This window comes from Mycteria americana, chromosome 1 (assembly GCF_035582795.1).
Source record: "Mycteria americana isolate JAX WOST 10 ecotype Jacksonville Zoo and Gardens chromosome 1, USCA_MyAme_1.0, whole genome shotgun sequence".
Taxonomy (NCBI): domain Eukaryota; kingdom Metazoa; phylum Chordata; class Aves; order Ciconiiformes; family Ciconiidae; genus Mycteria; species Mycteria americana.
Window position 1 is genome coordinate 79276732 of NC_134365.1, and position 25209 is coordinate 79301940.

Below are 25209 nucleotides of genomic sequence, written 5' to 3' on the forward strand. Positions count from 1 at the left end.
TTTAGACCCAGACAAGAAAAAGCAGGCACTGATCAAAAGCCCACAATCCAGACAAACCCATTCAGAAGTCATCCCAACTGCTGGATGGGAAAAGAAGGAAGAAGATTAAGTTCTTAGAGGAAGTAACAGTTATAAGGATCTTCCAAGGTTAAAGACAGGACTCTACATTGCTCTGGGATCATAACTTTCTTCTGGTCTAGACTGTGGAATTGAGCAATAGTTTTGCCTAAGATACAGCTGTGCAGCTGGATCAAACTTTCTTTCTGCCCACAATGGTCAATGAGAAGGCATTTCAGGACTTCACTTTGGAAGAATGAAGAGAATGGATAGTAACACTAGTAATGTCTGTATGAAAGAAACTGCTACTGCATTTAGACAGTGTCCTTAACCACTGCTGCTTTCTCAGTTTTCCAATGTTTCTCAAGAGTCCCATGTGCACCCTCATAGCTGTATCCCTGGAAGGCTAGCAGGCTTGCTGACGGATAGAGTTCTAACAGACAAGTTGTTTTCTCTAGTCCACCTGTATATGTAGGCAGACAAGAGTTATCTGGATGAAAATCAAAATTTCAGTACTTCCTGCAGATTGTAAACCCCAACTTATTGTGCTATCCTAGCCCGGCTGAACAAATGCAGAGTTGGTCGTCATCAACGTAGTAATTGGCATAGCTAGACCAACAATGTGGGGGACTGATTATTCATGGTAGAACACACAAACATCATTATGGTCTAGTTAAAGACACTGGACACCTGACAGATTTATGGGCATCAGTGTGGACACTCTGATCAGTCCAAGCAACTTATATGGAAACGAAATCTAAGAGTTGAAATCGGCAAAAGAGGTCACTCCAAATTCCAGAGCTGCCTTTCTGTAACCCTCTCAGTCACAGGTCTCTGCTACAACTATTGCTGTCAGTGGATGGGCTCACAATGAGTTGCCTTGCACTCATGAGATGGATGAAGTTTGAATTCCAGTATTAAAGCAACAAGTGTTCCTCTAGAAGTTTGTTAGAACAATCTACCAACTTGTTTGAATTGTCACCAAGCAAAACCAGCCCAAAACCAAGTGGAATTGTGTCAACCTGTTCTCTGTTCACACTGATTTGCTGCTACAGTATTTCCCTTACAGAGAAATACTTGTTCCTCTATCTTAACAGCAAAATCCCACAACACAGAAAGCTATCTTGGAATCAAAGGACACTGTTTATGCATAATACACGTTAAAATTCACCTGTTAAAATTCGATGCAATGGCAAAGTGATGTAAGTTAAGTGTGCATAGAGTAGAAAGTTTTCATCTGTTCTGTTCAGCTTCAGCCACGAGCCCACCAGAGACCGTCCTGTTCCAGATAAGGACCGTGACCTCAGATTTGTCGCATTGTGCAGATCTGTAAAGGTAGAAGACAACAAGCTTAAAGTGATGGTACTTTCTGGGTTTTATTGGAAGACCCAATGAAAGCTTCTGAAAGTCAAAAAAAGAAAAGCCTACTATTCATTGTCTAGACAGAAATCACATGCAGGTCACTATTATTACTATTTTTATTTTTTTAAAATTACTCAGATCTTGCCCAGCACAGAATTCACCATTTACATTGAAGCTAATGAATTATATCAGCAGCTGGCAGCAGCAGTAAACCATTATCCACTAACAGACCAGCCAGGAGAGGGAATGAAGCCTTTGCTGCCACACTGCACAAGCAGAATCCTAACCCAGCCTTCCCTCATATACAAAATAATAGAATACCCCTACAATTAAGCAGTTATTCATACAGCAATTCACTAGTGTAAGACAAGGAAAATTGTATCTTATGAAGAAAATTGACATCTACAAGACAGGGGGAGTGTCAGCGTTAATAAGCCAGTTTACTGCAGATTTCCATGCATCCCCCAAGCCAAACCTGGCATCAGCAATGCTATTCTTCCCATAATTAGTTTAGAGGTCCACAAGTAACTTTTAAAACAAAAAGATGCTGAGTTCCCTGTAGGCTAGAGGCAGTTTTTATAGATGCAGGTCTCTCCCACAGCCAGGAATGCACATGCCATATATTTTGAGTGTTTCTAAACTTTCCCTCCATTCCCCTGTAAAAAATCAGCCCTGTCCCACAGCCCTAAAAGCAGATGTTGAACTGAACACAATTCTGATCCACAGTGATCCAAGCTTTGGGATTCATCTGTTTAAAAGCGGGTCCTGAGCAAAGGAAAAGAGGCCCTAGCAAACAAAGAGGCCCTAGCAAAGGAAAAATACGTAGTGGTAGCTACTCTAGCAAGATGCATAACAACGTGGGAGGGGAAAAAAAAAAAAAAAAAAAAAAGAGAAAAAGAATGTGTATCTTGTTTTCCCTCCTTCCCTGTAAATGTGTATAGCCAAGCAGTCTATTCCCTCTTCCCACGCATTACCACTATGCCAAGAGCACTGTGGTGATTGGGTCAGAAGGACCTGACTCCAGTAGCTGGAATAAATACAATTCTGCTGTGTCATGCTTGCACACAGCAAAAGCAAGTGAAGTGGGCCCTCATGGGCTGTTACTGTCCAGAACAGGTCTGTCTGCATTGCGGGCAGGTCTGCAGCAGCACTGGCCAAACCAAGGACACTGCTGATCTTTAGACAAGCAAGTTATCCTCCACCCATAAGGCCAAGATGCCCCAGAATATCTCTGCTAGGTGAAATGAAGTCAGCTTTCCCACTCTGAAATGACAATTTCACCACTGCAGCTCCTGAGCAAACACTGATAGGACACTCAGGTTTCTGAAATTTGTAAAGAAATCTCATTTTAGTTACTTCTCCTTGTAGAAATCTCACCTTTGAATAAATTAAACTTCCTAGCATAAGCTGTTAAAATATACCTCTATTTATTTTTAGGACCAGGAACAATAAGGTCAAAATAGTTATAACTAAGTGAAACCACACTTCTCGGTATTTTATATGCGTGCTATAAAATGTCAGAAAACCTGGAATTTGTTCATTCCATAAATATACTAGAAGGAAAAGAAAATGAAAATAAGAAGAATGTTCATCATTACAATTATGTATGCTAGGATCAGACCCTGCAAAACAATACTGAACAGACACCACCACCACCTATGAAGGCTGCTGGATAAATGCTTTGAACTCCATTCTATCCTGTGCACCCTCCAGGAGAAAGAGATCAAAAGCAGGACTCCATCTGGGAAAGCTGCCCTTCTCCCCACACGATGTAGTAATTGACCCAAGCCCTACCCTTTGCCTAGTAAAACATGCTAAAACACATCTCATTTGAAATAACGCAAGTTTTGACTAGGCAAATTAAGGAAAAAGAGATGAGGAAAAGTTTCTATTGATGGAACCCTGAATTAGTTACAACCAGTCTAAGTTGCACAGAATTTGAATTAAACATTATCACTTAGGCTTGTTTTTTAATGTGTAATTCCTCACTAGCTAAGCTCATCCAGTACCGCTGATGGGTAATACCTTTGCTACTACAAACAGAACTTGTGATCTGGAAATTACCTTTGTGTTTATCTATTAGCATGTCAACAGATAGTTAGATGTTTTGGCTTTTCTACTGAATTGTTTTCAAACATATGAAAAGCAGTTTGGACTTTGACATTTGTGAGCTTCCCACCTAACAAAACTGCGATATGATTGGACTTATACACTATATTCTGAATCAGACTCAATTTTTTATCTTGTTGGTTGTTTCATACTGAGTAACTAGAATTCAAAGGAAGAGTTCCACAAGGCGTTAAACCATTATATAAACAAATTCATTAGGTTTTCTTTTTAGAGAGTTCAGAACTGATCCAAAGCCAGTGGAAGTAAATGCCTTTTCACCAACTTCAACCAGCTCTGGATCTAATCAGGGAATTCAGAAAACTTGTCCATGACACCATGCTCTGCTCTACCCCATTACATTGTGATATTTGGAAGAGTGCCACGTGAGAGTGTGGTATCTATGAAAGAGGGAGGATCTTTGCTGCTCAAGTTTCTCTCAAATGGGTCTATATAAAAGCAGGAGATATGTTTTAAACATATTTAGGAACTGTTGGTCTCCAGCCTTCAAAAAGATGTTAAGCCTGTGAATAACCCCACTTTCAGAGTGGCACTGGTGTTGGACTTTCTGTGGAGCTAGGGTTTTCCACACTGCAAACCTTTTGGAAAATCTGGCACTGGGATCCCTTGTCTGGAGAGAGCACAGAGCTATGGAAAGTCTGGTTAGTTGATATTACTTCTCTCACCTCCACCATCATCATCTCTGAAGAACTCCTCGCTGTCATTTGCTGAGTGGGATTTTTTCATCTCAGCAATTCGATTTCGGGGCACTTTTCTCTTGAGGGATGGGGAGAAAAAGGATGGGCGATTGTTGCGTTCTGGGGTTGGCGGTGTGCTGAAAGAAGTGACCTGAAAGGGAAACAGAAGAAATGCTAGAGAAAGTTTTGTTTAAAAAGTTCTATGCTTCTAGAAAGAAATAATCAAATATGTGCCACGAGGCAGTCACAAGTGTAAAAGTCAGAATCATGACTGGTGTCTAGTTGTAAGTTATATCAGAGTGGCCAGATAATATCAACTGAACAGTTCTCAGCTTCAAGATGATCATCAAGATGAAAATATTTTGATATATCATCACCGTCAACTATTACATGAATAATGAAAAACCTCTCTCCTCAACTGATCACTTTTAACAAGGATTTATAGTCATAAAGGAACAAAATACAGATTAATAATTTAGGCACCAAGAATGTCAACCTTATTTTTGCATGTTGAAATTCAGAAGACTTAATAGGCTAAGAATGTATTGTTCTGGACGTACTAAAATTGTGCATCTTAATTTCTTTGGCAAACACAAGACAGTGGTTTCCCTGCTTAGAAGGATGCCACATGGGATTACTGTGAAAGGTCACGGTGTCTCTGTGAAGCAGGGTTACAAGGAACTTACTCAACCAAAGATGCTGACACAAAAGTGAAGTCAATGTACAATTATATTTATATCATATTTCAATATGGGATGGGGAAAAACAAGTTGAGAGGCCCCTGATGATTTGGTTAGTCTAAGCGATGACAAATACAAGGATATAATTGTCTATGGTGAAACACGGGTTAGGGATGAAACTATAGAGACACCCATCCTTCAGAGCAGTAGTTGCTCTTGCATAAACCACAATTATAGTCAACCATATCTATTTCAGAACGAATTGAGAGGCAGTGCTTATGTACTGGTTTTGCTAGTAATATTTTAATAGTTTCATTTCAAATAAAAAAAAAAAAGGGATAACTACTTTGCTAATGGAGGTGAGCAATTTCTACCTTATCCTTCCTTCTTTACAAAGGTAATTTAACAATCCCATTACTCTTTCTGAGATGAGATCTGATATTGCTCACATCTGTCCATACAAATAAGGAGGGAGGTGACATGTGAGTGAGAATGACAGACAAGCCAGGTTGGTGTTGCACTGCAGAAACACTCTATTTAGTGTACTTGATCTCTAATTTGTGTTTGTCTCTATTTTTAATTCTGAAGCCATTTCATATTACACCTGGAGGGAAAACCAGAAACAGACAAACCACCACTAAAACCATTACCAAAAAGCAATGATAATATATTATCACATGTATTTTGACATTTTCCAGTTGACACTGGAAGTCTTGGAGCCAAAAGTTCAGAAAGTCCCTCTAGGCCTGATTTCTCCAGGCTGTATCTCTGTTTTAGAGAGCATGCACATCCGGTTAACAAGCTCTGTGCTGGCAGCTCATTTTGCCTTTTAGGAAGCCAGGAAACAAAAATCACACAGCTTGCATGGAGACCTTTAGAAGCAGTCCTGCAGACCTTTGAACTACACAGATTAGCTATGTTACACAGGAAACCAGACTAGAATCCATCAGGAACTGCCCAGCCCAGGTCAGGACACATCTGTGCAGGTATTTTGAAGACATGTTGCCTAATCCCCATTAACTAGGTAAAATGCCTAATGGAAAACAAGGATCAGGACTGAATAAGGGCCAAATCAGCATCTATGGATTGATTCTATTGGTGTTTTGCTGCACTTGTATTAAAATTAAGCATATGCATAAATATGGTACTGCATCTCAATCTGTAATCTTTGCTTTAATATTATACAGGTTTCACATTGGCAGCATTCATCAGTGGCAAAATCTCCTAACAGTACCATGTCCTGTGAGGTTTAGCAAGCAACCTACATAATATACGAATTCCACGTTTCTAGGTAAATCCCATCTTGTACAGAAATGGAATCTATTAATTTTCATAGAAAACAGGCAGAGTCATCATTTTCCCTGGCATCAATATTGCTGTTGTTTCAACAAAGCACTCCTCCAGAAGTATGAATCATCCAGTCATCTCTGTATTCAGTATTTGTTCAAGGGAAACTGTGCTAAAAATCCATCTGCATATACTCAGTATGTTCAAAATATACACAAGCAAGCCTAAGTTCAGAACCCTGATATGAGTTAATCCGAGCTTCAGTCCGTCTACTGGCTTTGGAATAAAACTTGTTCATGCTTAAGGTTAAGTCAGCATTTCTGTCTGCTACTTACTCTCTCATGCACCGGGGATTCTGGATTTGAATCTTCTTCTGTCCCATACGGTGAAGTGTCACCAGTAGAAACTCTACTCACTGCCATCTCTGCATGTCCTTTCCCTTGTGGCCCCTTCATTCGGACAAACTCCATGTTGTTATATTTATAAAAGCCGAAAGACATTCTTTGAGCCATCTTAGCTGCAACACTCACCTACAATGCATCAAGACAGGAGAGAAAACCATGTAATATCACCTCCATGTTTCAAAAAAATAACACTCTCTGAAAGCAGTTATCTAAGAATACGTCAAACCCATAGTGGGTAATGATCATTATCTTGATTTTTAAGAAGCATTTTAAGCCACAATCTGAAGTGATCTCCAAAAGGGAAGCAATTTTACAGATACAAAAAAGAGGCTCAGAATAGAATCAACTCCTTCAGCTATCCAAAAGGCAAAGTTACCCAATGGCACGCTCGGATGAAACAAAAGGTTTTTATCCAGACCCATATAATGTGGCACACCAGAGCACAAGCAGACATACGCACAACACGGCCTGTGCAGGGACACTCATTTGAGTTCGAAAAGCAATGGATACACACACAAGATGCTTCAAATTAGTAAAGTGCACTGCACAATTCTGGCACTACTTTGTGGCAAGTCAATTCAGACATTTGTGTGTCCACGCTGTCAAGGCCAAAGCATAAAGAACCAGCCCCCATGCACAACTAACCTGCATTGCATTGCTCACTGCAAAACCCTGACAGCTTTTGAACCCTCTCAGACAGAAGGGCTCAGTTTCCAGTTAACACAACTGAACTGAAAACTGAACTGAGAACTGAAAAAAGGAACAGACCAATACGAAAACAGTCAAGGTTTTGCCAAGTGAAATACGTAGAACTTATCCATAAGTTTAAGTGGTTTATCACAACTTTCAACAGTTTATCGCCTGAAAGGGCCAAGATGCTTATCATGTAACACAATTCGTATTGTACTAAAAATTAATACAGACACAACTGAAATCAAGTAACCTTCAAAAGCATAGAGCGATTGCTTCTGTTCTGTTAAAAGAATGGTCAAATTTCAAGTCTTGCCTTTGGCCATAATTGAGTATTTGAAGAGTTAACAATTTTATTTCATCTAACAAAACAATGTAAAGTAGCTGTGTGGTCAAACAGGACATTCCTAGGCTATGAGGTGACTTTACCACATCAAATCTTGTCTTTCCACTGCAGGGCTTTCTTCTTATGTTGTCTTTAGTGATTCTGCACTCCCATGTATTTTAATAACCCACGTGCTGATCGTGTGAGGCCATAAGATGATGACGGGACAGAGAAACAATTTCAGTTTCATGTTCTCTCGAAAAACTGCTAGAAGAGTATAACTACTCACATTTAAAACAGGAAGAAGGGAAATTATTCAGGACCTCTCCTGACAAGGGTAGGAACAGAGGTAAATGAAGTTTAGAGTCACAGTGGGGATTTTTTTTGTTTGTTTCTTAAAATGTCTCAGGACTGCTTTCATAACAAAATGTTTGAGAAGTTTATTGGCTCTTGCACTCTCTTGGCTTCAGCATGAAGTACTGAATTTGAAGCTGAAGGTGCTGGCATTTCATGTTTCTGTAGGAAAGCAAAGAAAGCTTCTTTCTGTGGCAGTGAAACTACAGTGGTCTTTTGAAAATAGCCGTTGAGTACAAAACACACTAAAGAAAAACATGTTTTACATATAGCAAGGTAGTTATCGGAATTTAAGATCTCCCTGCAAAACACGCCTTCTCTGAATTAACTAGAAATATCTATGTCCTTTCAAGAAAATGAAGGGGCTCCCAGGACTCCGTTATTCAGATCCATTCCTGTGTCATGCTCTTGACTACTTATCAACTTCACTCCTTTTGACAAACACCAGAGTAATATATCCTGATCTGAATACTCTCAGCTGTCTGAGCCAAAATCATTAGTTTTCAGGTAACTTTCAAAGCCAAAAGACAGACTACGATGCAGATGATCTAACAGGACAAAAAGCTAACAGCCTCAGCAGCAAAGAAAAACTGTGGTCAGAGTATCATTGTTGCAAAGGATGTTGTCTTTCAGAAGCACCTCACCCTGTTGTCATAGACCTTCTTGAGTGCTTCATAGCGGATGGACCCCTGAAAAATCACCCCTTGGAAGGTGTTGCTTTTGTCACTGGCCACCAGCTCCACACAGACCATTTCTCCTTCTCCCACAGTCATGTCACTGAAAACCTGCCAAAGATGCAAGATTAAACACTTCAAGTCAAACTGCAGCTGTTAAAGTTCAAATATATTCAGATTCCCATGATTCTCCTTAGGCAGTTTCAATGTAAATGGCAGAAAGCAAGGGAGCTGTATGCTCCCCCCCAGCCTTTCAAAAAACCAGACTTCGGGCAGTGCACGCTGCAAATCAGGTGTCGAGATAAGCAGCTCTCACATCAGCCTATCTTGCTTTAGCCCACCATAAAGACAGATGTCAAAATCCAGCTTTAAGCTCAGATGTCAAACATTAAAGAAAGAGGAAGGTCAAATAAATAAAATAAAAACTACTGGAAGGTAACCCTCAATTAGCCAAGAACATTTGTCAAAAGGTACAAGAAAACAGCTAATCAGGACTTAAGACTAGAATAGGACAAAACTGCTGCTGCAACAAGGAACTCACCTCTTCAAAACTGTCAATCATGAAGAATATGTTCGGGTAGCTGATCTTTGACTCCTCTCCTTTACTGTCCATTGGGTGTTTGCTAGGAGACGCAAACACTTGCTGAGTAAGACATGGGGAAAAAAAATACATCTTCTCAGTTAAATGTGCTCAGGAATGGACGCACTGAATACAAAGCAAGCAATACCAAAACACCACAGTCCAACACTGCTCAGTCAGCCAATATTTTCACTTACGCTAGAGATGCTGGACATCCTGCAGGCAAAGCTGAGCTGGTTTCTGACTACAGCCTGTTTTGCAATAATGACAACACTTGTGAAATCCTGGAGTTTTCACATGCAAGTTATCAAATACTAGTTGCTCCACAGTAAGTGTCCCTGTGTGTACCTGACCTCTCACCATCCTATGGTACAGCTAAGGTATCCTCCTTCCTTTTCATTAACAGAGAAAACCACCTTGAGCTGCCTTTAAGTTACTGCAATGCAATGCAAAGTAAAAGCACACACAGCAAGAAAGTTACCGTGGAGTAGCTGACCTAACACTATTTGCTTGTACAGTTAATTTTATTGTTATTGTTTGCTTAGTACCACGGTAAGATCAACATTACTGAGTGATGGGAAGCATGGCCCTCAGGAGGACAAGCTCTTGATTTCTCATCCTCATCTTCTGCTTCTGTTTCTTTTTCTATCCACTGTGCTTCCTCTTGCACGTTTCTCCCTATGAAGCAGTTCCTGAACTCCTTTGGTCACTTCACTCCTCAAAACAACCTATGTTTAAATAGCTAAAGGCTTCAGATTTTATCATTCCAACAAGATTAACAAGCAGGTAAAGAGGGAGAAGAATTCATACCAAGTAGCTTTCTTTGCTTCCACCTCTGTTGACAAACAAAGCTTTGAATTAAAGAAACCTGTCAAATCTTAGCCCACTGTGAATGTGTTGAAAGCTCTGAATCTGCCCAGATTGTCAGGCTTGTGATACTCTTGCTACAAACCATTCAACACAAAACATGACTAAGGGTAGGATATTAGATATTCATGAGGGGGCTGCTTTTCCTTATTTGTACTTATGAAGCCTACATCCACATTTAAATACAGATTATTAAAAAGAAAGGCTGCTTCATGACAAGAAACAGCATGAGAAAGTAACAAGACTCCTCAAAGATGACACTTGCACCAGTGCCTGAAACAAGGACATCTTCCAGGTATCCTTGCTCTCATGCCATCCAATGTAAAGCAAAAAAAAACCCCAAACTCATCTCCAGTCTGACACACCTGAGGAAAATACAGTTTGCAGAGATCTTATTGTCAAGCCAGTAGAGACTCAATGTAGTCTGCAAAATAAATTAAGGGAAGTCAGCCTTTTTTACACTGGTTTAGTGCCTTAGGTACTCTACTGGTATGAACACAGGGTGTTCATAGGTCTGGAGTAGCACAGCAAGTCCTATGCCTGAAGAGGGCTTCTACCTATTCAACATCTGGCTGCACAGTGACAGAATAATATATGCTTTCTAAAGCAAGAACCATCAGAGCAGTAACACAGATCCAAAAAAGTTGGCTTTTGTTCATTTAAAACTAAGAGCCTCAATGGTACATGTTACAATGAAATACCCTACTGCAAATATGCTTTCCACAGTATATAGAATTGCCTTTTCTCTCTCCATAGATCAACTTCATGATGTTGAAGTGTTACTAGTATGTACTGGTAAGTTTTAATGTCTGCTGAGTTTCTCCTAGAAAAGGGGAGACAAAGAAAAATTTATAAGCAGTCCCACAGTACGAGACTCTAGGAATGAGGAACAGAAAATCTCCTCCTTATTCTGAACACTGCTCACATGCAGCGAGGGCAGGTTCCTCATCCTCATCTTCCTAGTTTTCAAATCTGCAAGTAGTATTTACAGGTTTTTCTCAAAAGAATTTTGCAGAAGTTAACAGGGGGTGAAATTTGGACTAGTAAACAGTGAAAAAAGCAATGAGAAATAAAAGGCTTACATCAGTGGTGTAATGTGGTGTCTCAACAGCACCAGAAGAAGGGAATTATGCACCTAACTAATGCAAATTACAAATACAATAATCAGTGTTGCTAGTTTTGTTTGTAGGCAAAGCAACAATTGTTTTAAAGCGGTAAAACAAAACTAAAGGATTAAAGAGCATTGGTTTATTTCAGGTAAAGCCACGCAAGCAGCTGAACAAGCTAAAGGAAATGCCTGGGAGAAACAGCCTTTTAACGGCAACAGGAGCCTTTTGCACATGGAGGACAGGGAGGTGATTCGAGACAGCCAACATGGCTTCACCAAGGGCAAGTCCTGCCTGACCAACCTAGTGGCTTTCTACGAGGGAGTTACCACATCAGTGAACAAGGGAAAAGCAATGGATGTCATCTATCTGGACTTCCATAAAGCCTTTGACACGGTCCCCCACAACATCCTTCTCTCTAAATTGGAGAGATACGGATTTGATGGGTGGACTGTTCAGTGGATAAGGAGTTCATTGGATGGTCACATCCAGAGGGTAGCAGTCAATGGCTCAATGTCCAGATGGAGATCAGTGACGAGTGGTGTCCCTCAGGGGTCCATACTGGGACCAGTGCTGTTCAATATTTTCATCAATAACATTGACAGCGAGATTGAGTGCACCCTCAGCAAGTTTGCAGACGACACCAAGCTGAGTGGTGCAGTTGACACACCAGAAGGATGGGATGTCATCCGGAGGGACCTGGACAAGCTGGAGAAGTGGGCCTGTGTGAACCTCATGAGGTTTAACAAGGCCAAGTACAGGGTCCTACACCTGGGTCGGGGCAATCCTCAGTTTCAATACAGGCTGGGGGATGATGTGATCAAGAGCAGCCCTGCGGAAAAGGACTTGGGGGTACTGATGGACAAAAAGCTGGACATGAGCCAACAATGTGCGCTCGCAGCCCAGAAGGCCAACCGTAACCTGGGCTGCATCAGAAGAAGTGTGGCCAGCATGTCGAGGGAGGTGATTCTGCCCCTCTACTCTGCTCTGGTGAGACCCCACCTGCAGTACTGCCTCCAGCTCTGGAGCCCTCAGCACAAGAAGGACACGGAGCTGTTGGAGCGGGTCCAGAGGAGGGCCACAAAAATGATCCGAGGACTGGAGCACCTCTCCTACGAGGACAGGCTGAGAGAGGTGGGGTTGTTCAGCCTGGAGAAGAGAAGGCTGCGGGAAGACCTTATAGCAGCCTTCCAGTACTTAAAGGGAGCCTATAGGAGAGACAGGAACAGACTTTTTAGCAAGGCCTGTAGTGACAGGACAAGGAGCAATGGTTTTAAACTAAGGGAGGGCAGATTTAGACTGGATTTAAGAAAGAAATTTTTTACAATGAGGGTGGTGAAGCACTGGAAGAGGTTGCCCAGAGAGGTAGTGGAGGCCCCATCTCTGGAAACATTCAAGGTCAGGCTGGATGGGGCTCTGAGCAACCTGGTGTAGTTAAAGATGTCCCTGCTCTTGCAGGGGGGGTGGACTAGATGACCTGTAAAGGTCCCTTCCAATCCAAAGCATTCTGTGATTTTATGATTCTTTTAAAGAACATTCTTCTTTTATGATTCTCTTAAAGAAGAATTTCTGCCAACTAGGAGAAGTTGTTGCAAGATCTGCTGGAAACTGAGTGAAGAAGTCTGGGGTTTCTTGTTCCTATCCCCTCCGTGCTTACTATTCAGCCTCCTCCACTGTGCTAAACCCTGGATTAACTGTATGCTGCACACAAGCAAGTGATAAAAGCCTTTGGTGTGGAGATGGAAGAAATGAGCAGTTTAAGAGAGAAAACAAGAATCTCATAAGACAATGAAAAGACAAATTGGTAATCAGTAAATTGTCTACCATTTAATAGCTCTACATTTCAGATTTACCCTGAAGGCTTCTTATAACTCAGGCCTCGCACAATTTCATGTTTACCCTCAGACTGGTTAACAGTTAGGCATACCCCCTGCCCAGCACCCCCCTCCCCCAATCCAGTAGGCAAAGATATAAATCTTGAAAGCATGCAGAGGTCTCTACAATTTTTTTGAGAGGGGCCATAAAGGACATGTAGATCTCACATTTAGATCACTGGCAGGAAATGTCACTAGACAAAGATTTGAGATGCTTCACAAGGATGCATCTGTCAGAGCACAGCCTGAGAAACACTGCCCTGGTTTTGATACAGTTTTTAAGAGTAGGTAATACTGGGTGCCAACCTCTTAACCACAGTAATAACAGGGTAATCTCACCTGAGATTTCTTTTTGTGAATGTGAATATCTCCTCCGTCAGAGCGTGTGCACACAGCACATGTCACCACATAATCCAGCTAAAACAGGGCACCAGACAGAGAAATAAAGGTTTAGAGTTAGGAAAACAAAACATTAATGTACATGAATGTACATTTCCCCCTGTACTCGGCACTGGTGAGGCCGCACCTTGAATACTGTGTTCAGTTTTGGGCCCCTCACTACAGGAAGACATTGAGGGGCTGGAGCGTGTCCAGAGAAGGGCAACGAAGCTGGTGAAGGGTCTGGAGCAGAAATCCTGTGAGGAGCAGCTGAGGGAGCTGGGGTTGTTTAGCCTGGAGAAAAGGAGGCTGAGGGGAGACATCATCACTCTCTACAACTACCTGAAAGGAGGTTGTAGCGAGGTGGGGGTCGGTCTCTTCTCCCAAGTAACAAGTGATAGGACAAGAGGAAATGGCCTCACATTGCACCAGGGGGGGTTAGATTGGATATTAGGAAAAATTTCTTCACCAAAAGGGTTATCAAGCATTGGAACAGGCTGCCCAGGGAAGTGGTTGAGTCACCATCCCTGGAGGTATTTAAAAGACCATGCAGAGGTGGTGCTTAGGGACACGGTTTAGTGGTGGACTTGGCAGTGCTAGGTTAACGGCTGGACTTGATGATCTTAAGGGTCTTTTCCAACCTAAACAATTCTGTGATTCTATGAAGCAGATCACATTCTGTCTTCATTTTTTTAGCTGTCTGGCTAAAGAGTAAGATGTTTTGCTATTGCCATTTTCTTTATTCTCTTTACTATACTGAAACTCCTGTTTTCAAGCCTGTGTTTGTTTATTAACTCAGTGATACTGAAATCTTTTGCACAGATGCTTGCTGAGGTGCGCAACCTATGGGTAAAGAAACTCCCATCAATATTGTTTAACACTAGCTTACTGGTCAGCTGGGGGAATAAGCATGACACACACACAAGCGCACTTTAAGGCAGAAATGGAAAAGATATCCTCCCTTTGAAAAGGGAAGAATAGAAACACTAATGAACACAAGCAACACATTAAACAGGTCAGAAACCATTAATGTAGCCTGCCAAACAACCTGAAAAAACTTGTAAGGAGCAAGCATGATAGCTCTGGACAGCAATGCCCAGCTGTAACAGCATCTCTGAATTCTGACTGTAGCAAATGGATTCTGGTTTTATTCAGCACCAAATAAAGGCGGAAACTGCTCTCTGCAGAGAAGTTCTGCAACAATACTTCTGGGAAGAAGGAGAGAGAATGAAAACAATTTATTTTCCAGGATGTGTGCAATGAACCAGCAGTCTCTCATTCCAAAATCATAATCGACAAAACTTCTAAGGGATCTCGAACGACTACAGTAACATTCAGCTTCCCTAAGGGCGAATGTAACATATGCAATAACTAAACAACCTATGAGTTAATTAAAGAAATAATTTGTGCTAGCTTCATGTTTACACCACCAAAAAAAGTTTTATTAAAGTTTTATTAAAGTCAAGAGCAGCAAACTCCCAGTGTAATACGCAACACCTTTACTGCATTTCCACTTTGCAGTTCCCTCTCTTAGCTGCACCAGTATTGTGAACTCTAACGGAAATGTTTCTTGTCTAACAGTCTCGTTCACTCTCAGAAACTATTAAACTTGACAAAGCCTTCCATTTTGCAAAGCTTTGTTACAGAGCATAAAATTCAGCCCAGCTTCAGTGGATATATTTAAAGTTTTTTGAAGAAAGCTATTAGGACTCTACTGACAATAATAAACATCTCAGTTTATGTTCATTTAGACTCTGAAAGGCAAAATTAAAGCCATGTTTTCTTTCTATCCGCCAGAGGTGTTCAAATCCCCCAAGCCAGGGAGGAAAGGCGACAGATCAAAGCCTACCCTGAAACCGCTCTAGCATAAATAGCCCATGAAAATTAGATAAGCATCACTGTTACCTTCTGTAGGATGAGGTTCAAGTAGACACTCTCTTCCCAGTCAATGTCGGGGTCTCCCAGGCCAGGAAGCTTCTTAGAATCTCTCCGGTAAACTTCAACTTCAACCTGCTAAGAAAATATCACATCTCCTTGAAAAATATTACCTAAAGGTACCTATATGCATAAATAAAACTGACACCAGAAGCTGCATGTTGTGTAGCTTCCTACTGTATTTTCCTGTCAGGATCAGATTTTGTTGACTGTGGAAGGTCAGCCCTTGTGGAAGGCTTTGCATGGAAGTGAAGCTGGGGGGACAGGGGATACGAAGGAGAAGAGGTGAGAAAGGCAGGTCTGCGCAGGGGAATCTCAGTTTTGGACAGCAGCTTCATTTATTCCTTGTGATGGGTGTGTTTTAGCAAAAATGAAATAAATAAAATTTGCCATCCACACATGTATATACTTCTCTTAACACAATCCCTTGGAACCAAACATGTCACCAGACTAATGCTCAACATTGTCTAGTTGGTAGCTGTTGCTTGTTCCCAGGTGCGGTGGGAGACTCTGGGAAGATGAAGTTCGCTAATTAATGCCTCACAGGAGATATTTTGGTAACCCCTCTTCTAAATGTTTCACACTGACAGTGTTGACTGGCCCTAACTACATGTGACATTTTCAGTGTACTAAAAACAAGCAAATAAAAAATCCCAAATAATCCCAGAAAGCAGAGACAACTCTACCAATGCTAACATATTGAAGCAACTGAGATAAATATAAAACTTGATGTAGTACAGAGTTAAACAGTAGTTTGACACTTTACAAAAAAAATCTGCAGCACAGCTTAATCTCTGAACTGGTGTGTAATACAAAATTGGGTGACAAGTTGCACACTTAACAGATGTCGAAGCTATGCACTACCTTGACAGAATACCTGGAAAAGCATTTGTTAACACAGTAACCTACTTTAAGAAATATCTGGAATATTGTGACCAGTTGACATCACTGCAAACAGGGCAATTCATGAACCTTTTTTTTGCTTTGGTTGGGGCAAAGAAAGAAGAGTAGAGCTGATTTGTTAGAAAACAGATTGTCATAAAAGTCAGAACACGTAAATGAAATCAAACAGAGTACGATTAAGCCCTATAGTAACTGCGTATTTATTTCAAGTCCTCTGGGAAGCATAAAGCTACAAGACTGAAATATAGTGAAGAACAGTGAAACAGTACAATATTTCAGGGTTGACGCCATCATCAGATAACGTGAAAGCTGAACGCACTGCTTTCTATCATTAATTTTTTTGTACTTGCAAATATCTTTTAAAAACGCCTATAGACTCATACAGCATCATTCCCTTGTTTGTTTTAATTTTTTTCTAAAGCTCCTAACCATGAATTTTTTCTATTGGCAATATAATCGTACAAACTAATTAGAGTTACTGTAAAAAACTACGATGTGAGCAGCTGAGGGAAACACTATAATTTAAATGTATCTCCAAATAAACAAAGGTAGACATTTGCACTGTCATGCCTAAAAGTACAGAAACATCACATTCACAAGATTCCAGAAATACCCTGTGAAACAAAAGCCATTCTGTCTCTGAAGGAAAGACACAGCAAGAGGACCGGGTGAAGGCAGGACTAATTGCAGGGTAAAACTCCAGCTCTAACGCACGCCAGGGTAAGTCAGACCAAGCGCTCAGCAGGCACCACCTCAGTCTCTTCTGCCTCCACATCCGTGGAGCCTTTATTTCAATCCAGGCAGAGTTTAATCATCAATTAATGGTAAAATTTAAACCTCCCTTTGCAGAAGCCAGCCACTAATTTTTTCTGCTGGTGAAATTAATTCACGCGCTGAACCACTTCTCCCCAGCAATTACAAAGACATTGCACAACAACTCTTTCACGGAATGCCCCTTCAACCCTGTCACAGGTAACAACAGAAAAAGGGACTTTCTTTAATCACTTTTTCCCTATACACTAATTTAGGGTAGGATTCCCGGGCAGTACAACCTGTGGGTTAGGGCACAGTGGATCACCGTGAATCACCGCCACGGCTGTTCCCTGAGCCAAATGCTTAAGCCACACTGTATTCCAAAGGAAATTAATTTAGGGAATTTAAAGAATTCATTTTTTTGCCAGGCAGTAAACTGCACAGGGTATAGATGTCTGTTCAACAGGTCAAACTTGTCAGGACAGGGGCGACCTCTTCCCAGAGAGAAAGGAGCCGTCAGCAGCCAGAAGCGACAGAGGCAGCACTCGTCCAACCCCATAAAGACAGAAAATGGACTTCCAGATGCTCTCCATGGCACTGGCATCTGCTGGATGTGTTTTGCAGCTGCTGCTTGTACCTGGGTAAGCGTCCTCAGTGAGCATCAGGGGAACAAGCCAGCCCTACCCAGCACTAGGGCAGTAGTTACACCGAGAAGCCAGTATTTGCTTTAGCAGCGAGTAGTTTCAGATGCCTTACTTTCCGCACCACCAAAGGATCTGCTTTATAAAGCGCAATGAGCCCTCACCAGGGTGCTATAACAGGCAGCACCACCACTCCTCATCTGACTGGTAATACGCTTCACAGTGCAGGCAGCCAAATTACAAGTCATTTTTGAAAAACAAAAAACAAAACAAAAAAAAACCCCAAACCCACACTCACCCCTTATCTCATAAACACCTCTATCTGCAACATCTCTTTTACTCATTTCTAAACAATTGTTCCAGAAATAGCAAAAAGGCATCCGTAAGGCATCTCGGCATAAAGCAAAGTGCTAAATATGGGTCAGCCAAAACAAATAGCACTTTGCAGGGGCTCAATTTCCCATGTAAGTGCTGTAGCTCACAGATTAATCTCAGCTACCCTCTACTGCCACGGTGCTGGACATGTGAAGGTGGCCATGTGATATTACGTGAAATAAATCAACAGGCTCGGTTCAACTTGCAGCAAACGATCCCACTGTTGCTGGCACACTGTGGAGTCTCAGGCAGGGCCAAGGACATAGGAAAGACAGGCTGACTCCATTCAGACCCTGCAGCCACCTGTTCAGCATTAGCCAATAAAAGAGGCATCCAAATAAATCATTAAAAAAATTATATAATTTAAAAAACCTCATACAAAGAACTCTAAACACAAATTTTCACCGTTCTATACATCTTAATCACTATCGTTTAAAGTCAGAAATCTAAATTTCTTGGCAGGCTGACCTAGTTTGTCCATGTCCCAAGGAAGCTTGCTCAGCATCTGTATGCTTATCTTCCTGGTACTTATGTACAAACGGCATATATGCCAAGAACGTAAAATCAAAACCTGAAGCCTCAGAAAGCCCCATTACTCAGGCTCCTTATGTGCAAAATAATTGCAGTTGTAAGATCACATAAATACTGTGGAAGTAGCTACATTACCTGTCACCAAGGGATTTTCTTCATTTAAGTCCCAATCCAAAAATCAAGGGGTAAGTACTAACCTTTTATATTTAAGTGAATCATTTCAAGTGAACGTAGGCATTTGGGATTGACACCATGTGAAACAGAAGACTGACTTGTTCGCTGTTCTGACCTCTAAGTGCTCAGACATCAACAAATAGGAGTGCTGTCAAAATCTCAATGAGTTCCCAGGAATAGAAACCATTACATGAGTTTAGGTAAGTCAGTGTTGCCAGTGCTGAGCACAGTGCTTCCTAAATGAAGAGAAACACCTGCCTTACAGAAGTGTGGCCTTATATTTACATAGAAATCACATGGTAAATGTGAGCCTAATTTTATATATATATAAATAATATGTATCTTATATATAAAATATATATTATATAAAAATATATCAAATATATATAAATAAAAAATTAAAATGTAATTTCTTAGTATACCTCATGCTTTTTATCAGAACACCATTTTGTGATATTCTAGGCTTAATTCACATTGTCATGTTTGGCCTTCCGGAGTTAAGAAATGATACGGACTGGAGAACATGCTGGATTTCAGACAGCTGAGTCCTCCCAAGAAAACAAATCTGTCTCAGCCAGGGATCCAGGAGACACTGGGTCTTTTTCCAGGTCTGCTGCTGATTCACTTGGCCATGCCTCACCTCTACGCTTGTTTATCTGGCTTTAGATTAGACATGCCTTCCTGAAAGCATGAAAATTTATTAATAGAACTACATAAATACTAATTATTTATTCCCAGTGAAACCCAAGCGGGATATTTCCTCATTCAAGTCAAGATGATGACCCTTCTATAACTTCAGCAAGCTGAAATCCATTATGTTACCTTTATAAAGTTTTCACAGGCTTACCGAGCTAAGGCTGTAAAGAATTACATCAGCTAGGCTGACCTCCTACATGTCACAGACATTTCACCCTGTTACTTCTTCACAAAACCCAGTTAATCACATTTGACTAGACAGTGCCTGGGAAAATACCTTATTTTGAGAACTCATTCCAATGATTAATCATCCTCTTGGCTGAAAGTGTGCAACTTCATTTAATTCAGCTGCTTTCCTTTTGCAGCCTCTGGTTCTTGTCATGTCTATTTCCACTACATTAAGAAGCTCTTTAATACTCAGTTTTGGTTTGGAATTTTTTTTTTTTTTTTGGTCATTTGTTAATCTTTCAGATAAGCCAGACAAAATTCCTTTAGGAAGTCTCTGTGCCTCTCAGCAAGGCACATCTGCAGAACTTGTGCTCCTTTTCCACCCTCCGGTATTTCACCAGTACTGGAGTTTTCTGGTACCGGCACAGCACCGGTGTACACACTCTTACTACTCCCTCAGGACTGCACTTTTTCTGCACAGCAACACAACTGCGTGCTAAGTAACTTGCACTCTGTGCCTTGCCTGTCCTTTCCAGAGCCTGTGTGCACTCCTGATATATATACTATATATATACTATACTAATAAATGGATCCATGTTTCCCAGGGATCAGGCAGTGCAGTCCAATGGTCATGCCCTCATAATTTATGCAGCACCAATGTGTGTCATCCACAAATCTGAAGCCTCTGTAATTTTATAGTCCCACTCACCGATCCCTACAGAGCCCCCTTACAAACACCTCCACCTGAGGTAGTTTTCCCCTTTGCCCACTCCATTTTACCACTCCTGCTAGCCAGGACCCCCACCATCATCCTGCTTTTCCTCAGCCTGTTTCTTTTCCAGGCTTGGCAAATGTTCTGGCTACCTTCTTGCACAGCTCTCGTGTACTAGCGTGGCCCATCTCTGGGACTTCATGGGCTTCTGTGCCACAATGCTTGTGCCTACTCTGGAGTGACAGCAGAGGTCCTGGAGAGCCTCACGGCTACTTCCAGCTGCAGCTACTCCCACCTGCAACACACATTATTACCGAAACTGTTGGCAGGAGTTATCATCTGCACAAAAAGAACATCTTAAGTGCAAAGGAACAAAGCATCTATTAACGCAGATGTATTTTATTCACAGAAATATGCCTTTCAGAGATGTGTATGTTATGGACTGGTTATCTTTACAAAAGAACTCAAGCTACACAAGATCTTGTACTGGAAGCCAATATAATGCATGTGTTAAGTTATAAACTTACAGACAGCTGGAACATTTTTATCACAAAACCCAGAAAAACCCATCTAAGACCCCAGTCTAGGTTTAAAATCTTTGTGATAAACTGGATACTTTCTCCACCATGCCTATTTGCTCCCCTAAACTTCCAGAATACAATCAATCTTTTTAATTGATATTAAAAATATGAACACTGGGATATTTACGCCCTCCCCCTAAAAAAAACCCTCACTCAGGAGAACATTAATTCTATATAGTTCCCAAGGCATTAGAGCTGTTCGATAAAACCCATGTGAATTGAAAATCACCTTGTTTGCACAGCTTAGCGCATAAGCCTTTTAAAAACTCCGGAAAAGAAATCTATAACCAAAATCAATACAGACTGTCAAGCTGGGCAACATGGAAAGCATGGGGTAATAAGAACAGGGTTTACAAGATGCACTATTTTGTTGGCATTCAGAAGTCATCCAAAAAAAGCAGATTCTGGTTTTCTGTTAAAAAGAAGTCTAATGGGATTACAGGTCTATCTAGCCATAGCACCACTTTTCAGGTTTTTTTCAGACCACATTCACTAAAAAACAGTAAAGGGGAGGGGGTTGAACATGAAAAGGGAGAGGAAGAAGATACAGTGAACAAAATTCAAGACTTTCTACAATACAAGTTCAGCAAGGAAATGCTCCTCCTGTCTCCAGAGCTAGCTGCAATACAGAGACTGAAATTTGATTTTTAGGATTGTACATTGACAGGTTTGGTTCAAAAGATCAGGAAAAATCAGCAAAAGAAAAAAGTTTCTTTCAAAAACTGGTCCATCTTCTACAAAAGCAGAATTATCCCCCAGCGTGTGCTCACCAGCGCAGTTTTAAAAGCCCCCATCACGCAGTGCATCCAACTATTGTGAAGCCTAGTGGCTTTCAACATTAGAAGCATCTTTCTCACATTTATCCGAGTATTTCCTGTTACTAGTCTTCCTTTACTAGTAGCAAAAAGGTATCATTCCAAAATGGTATCTTAAATACTAACCAAATTAAATGTTCTTTCTAAATTCATGGACCAAAGGAACTAATGTCCTTCTCTCCCATGCTTCAGATCCACCCTCCAAACACAGTCCTAGTTTGTTCTGCTCTTTTCTTATGCATTATCCACCAGCCACTTGTTTTATTTCCTCCCACTTTAACAATCTCTTTTCAGCACTGAGGTACCCTTAAGCAAACGGTGTAACCCAGATGGACATAAACAGAGCAAATTGGTATTACCAGCCGCATAGCATGTCTCCATTTTCTAGACAACACTTTACTCTTGGACACCTAATATTTTGTACCTCCACAGGCACTTATTTAAGCACCTAATTACATAGCTGGGATTTTTGTGTGGCATCCTGTCCCCTCACCCCAGCAACTACACCTACAGTAGGAAACCAGATAGTTTTGGTACCGGTACCTACGTAGCTGCAACAGCACGAGCCTGGCACGAGTCAGCAGCTCGAGCTGTTAGGCTTTTTTGTTCCATTTAAGCAGCTTCACATGCAGCAGCACCACTACCACAGCGTGAAGTTGGAAATAAGGAGTTGTTTCACAGTCTGCAGGCAGTCACAGACACACACATACCCCATCCAGACCTTCTCCGAGCATAAGTGTTGGTTCTCCGGGATTCAGGGCATCAGAAGAGCCCCTCCATGCAGGTGCAATACTCAGCTGCTTTCATATCAGACTCAAATATAATTGATACATACCATGCTTCACACAGCACAAGACATTTAGTTATAAATTTGGACTGTGAGAGAAGATTATATTTTTACCAGGATAAACAATCACGATAAAATTTTTCTCTTAGGGAAATGAAGGATGTCTTAAAAAAAAAAAAAAAGAAAATACTTAAAGTACAACAGTGAAGTGGTGCTAAATGCTAAACACCAGCCATCAAGCAATGTCAGGACAAAAAAAATAAATTATATTTAACTATAACTACAATGTTAATGTAAGCTCTAGTTATATTCCCAAGCTGGGCAGAACATTAAAACCCCTTTTTTTTCTGGATCCTTTGAACACACACATTACAAGTAACTTGAAACACTTCATATAGGACCAGTAGGGCTACTATAGCAAGACAGTTTATGGATGTGAAGGAGAGAGAATTTGTGACTACAGCCAATTTTTATTAGAACCAACTGATTAGACAGCAAGAACAAACTTTGGGGCATAAGCAGTCATCTTTGGCTCCTTCCACCACAAAAACTAATCTATTTTTCCCCAACCTACGCAAAGACATCAGTTCTCACTCCCAAACCTCAGCTCTCCAGTAACCTGAAAATATAGTACCTTCAATGGATTCTCAAAACCCGATATACTTATGGACTTCTGCATCATCTCCATGATTAATGTCACCAAGGCTACCATTGATACAAATGCATTTTGGAGACAGCAATCAAGCTGTAATAAGCTACTGGAATGCTTAGGAAGTCCTAAAAAAGGCATTAAGAGAAAAATCCAGGTCCTCTGATAGAAGTGGACCTCCATTAGAATGCAAATGATAAAGGGCGTTCACTTTCTACATTTTACTTTCACCGTATCTCTGAAACACTTCAAATCCCAGAAGGCTTGTTCCTCACAGTGTTAACTAAAAGAAAAAAAATACATGCACACCCCCTTATAACTTTCAGAATATTATATAATTTAAAGATGTAGCAACCCGAAGTTTTGCATCAGCCTCACAAATGTTTCAAGCTAATTTAATACACTGGTGATGGGAAAAAGCAGGGTTATATTGATTTCTACATCTAAAAAAAAAAATTAAAAAAAAAATAATCAATAAGCTCTATGACCTTGATTTAATGCAGAGCACCCTACCCTGGTCTGAACATTTTATGGTATTTTCACCAAGAGGTGTCAGGTCTGAGATTAGCAGATATTAGAAGATAGATTCAGTCCGAGCCAAAGCCACCCAGTACCAGAAAAGGGTTTGTGTGCAGTAATTCCTGTTCACGTTGCACTTGGGGAGCGGGGTGAAGGTAATTCATAAAAAAAGGCAACGTGGAAAATAAGACTGCTGCCTGAAACCCAGTGGCAATACAGATCTGTGTGACAAATGCTGACACCTTTGCAAATGTCTCTGGCTTTAGCACCTCCTCCAGCTCATCAGAGCAAGGCTGGCTGCACAGAGACTGACCTGCCAGAAATCTGCCAAAACACGTCCAAACTTTCCCTACAGCGTGGAGCTGCTGTTACAACAGCCATCGCTTCTTTGGGCAAAAACTCCCCTCCTCCAGACCACCAAGACGCAGGTCACTCCTCGCTTCCTTGCCTACATACTAGAACGTATGAACAACATGATGCAATTCAGAGGGAAAAGACAGTATCCCAGGAACCGCCAGGACTCTTTGGCACAGAAATAGGGCATTTTCTCAGAACAAGAAATCACCATGAATGGCATGGAGGTCATTACTCTCATCTCCAAAGACTTTGGCCTCACGTGTATTTAACAAGATGGGAGAAGTTGCAATAACACAGACCTGTATACAAAGCAGTGTTTTTGTTTTTTGTAACAGGCTGCCAAGCATCAATTGTAGAATATACACCCGATAAGACAACATGAACTGATCTGACCAAGTCACCCATGAAAATCCATCTGCTCACTCATCCGCTCAGCATCAACAGACCTGTCTCTAATTAAACGGGAAGAAAAATCAAAGAAGTCTGGTATTTTCTGGAGCATGCAGAGAAGCCCTATGGGAAGGGTGCATCCCCAGTCCTGTCACATAGAGAAGCTGCAGAAGGGACAATGACATTGACTACAGATTACATTATAAGCCTTGCCTAGAATGTTTATATCCCAGATAATATTTAAAAGGGGACAACTGTATTTAACAATGCAACAGTGTACTAAAATTAAAAAGAAAGATTCTTCCAGATGTCATACAGAGCTTTCTTCTTAGGATTATGGCTACTGTAATTTTCACTGGCAGTAACTGTAGAGGACAACGAGAAGAAAGCCCTCCAAAACAAAACTCCGATTCCCTTTTCCCAGATACTATTAATTATTTGGAAGTTGCACCTGATCCTCCTGGAATGCACTCTGGAGCCCACATAAAGGCAGCATAATGCCCAGTAGCTATGGCAACTCAACACCCACCTTAGCTATAAAGCTGAAACAAAGCCCACTGCAATAAAGCGACTGTAAACTATTTTGTGCAAGAGGCAAAGTTCAGCTACAGACTAAACCATCCATTTTCTAAAAATTTGCTTCAATACCAATTACTTAGAATTCTCTCCCCACAATCACTTTGTGTAATCAAACGCCCAACCAACAGGAAGAGCAGTATATGATCTACAAAGCTGACTGTAATTTCTAGTGTCTGGATAAATCAGAACAGCAAGAAGGTAA

At 41.0% G+C, this 25209-nt stretch overlaps 1 protein-coding gene across 2 annotated transcripts in view; it reads right to left on the minus strand.

Annotated features, from left to right (window-relative positions):
* KIAA0930 (KIAA0930 ortholog) overlaps positions 1-25209 on the minus strand; it is a 79874-nt gene that overhangs the window by 6922 nt on the left and 47743 nt on the right. The window contains exons 3-9 of one of the 2 annotated variants that reach the window (XM_075507461.1): positions 15348-15452; positions 13404-13481; positions 9179-9280; positions 8603-8748; positions 6526-6715; positions 4212-4374; positions 1229-1384 (exon numbers count right to left, since the gene is read on the minus strand). In XM_075507461.1, coding sequence (XP_075363576.1) covers positions 1229-1384; positions 4212-4374; positions 6526-6715; positions 8603-8748; positions 9179-9280; positions 13404-13481; positions 15348-15452 — 940 coding nt within the window. Of the gene's footprint in view, positions 1-1228; positions 1385-4211; positions 4375-6525; positions 6716-8602; positions 8749-9178; positions 9281-13403; positions 13482-15347; positions 15456-25209 lie in introns of both variants that reach the window. The other variant, XM_075507452.1, reaches the window with a different exon arrangement.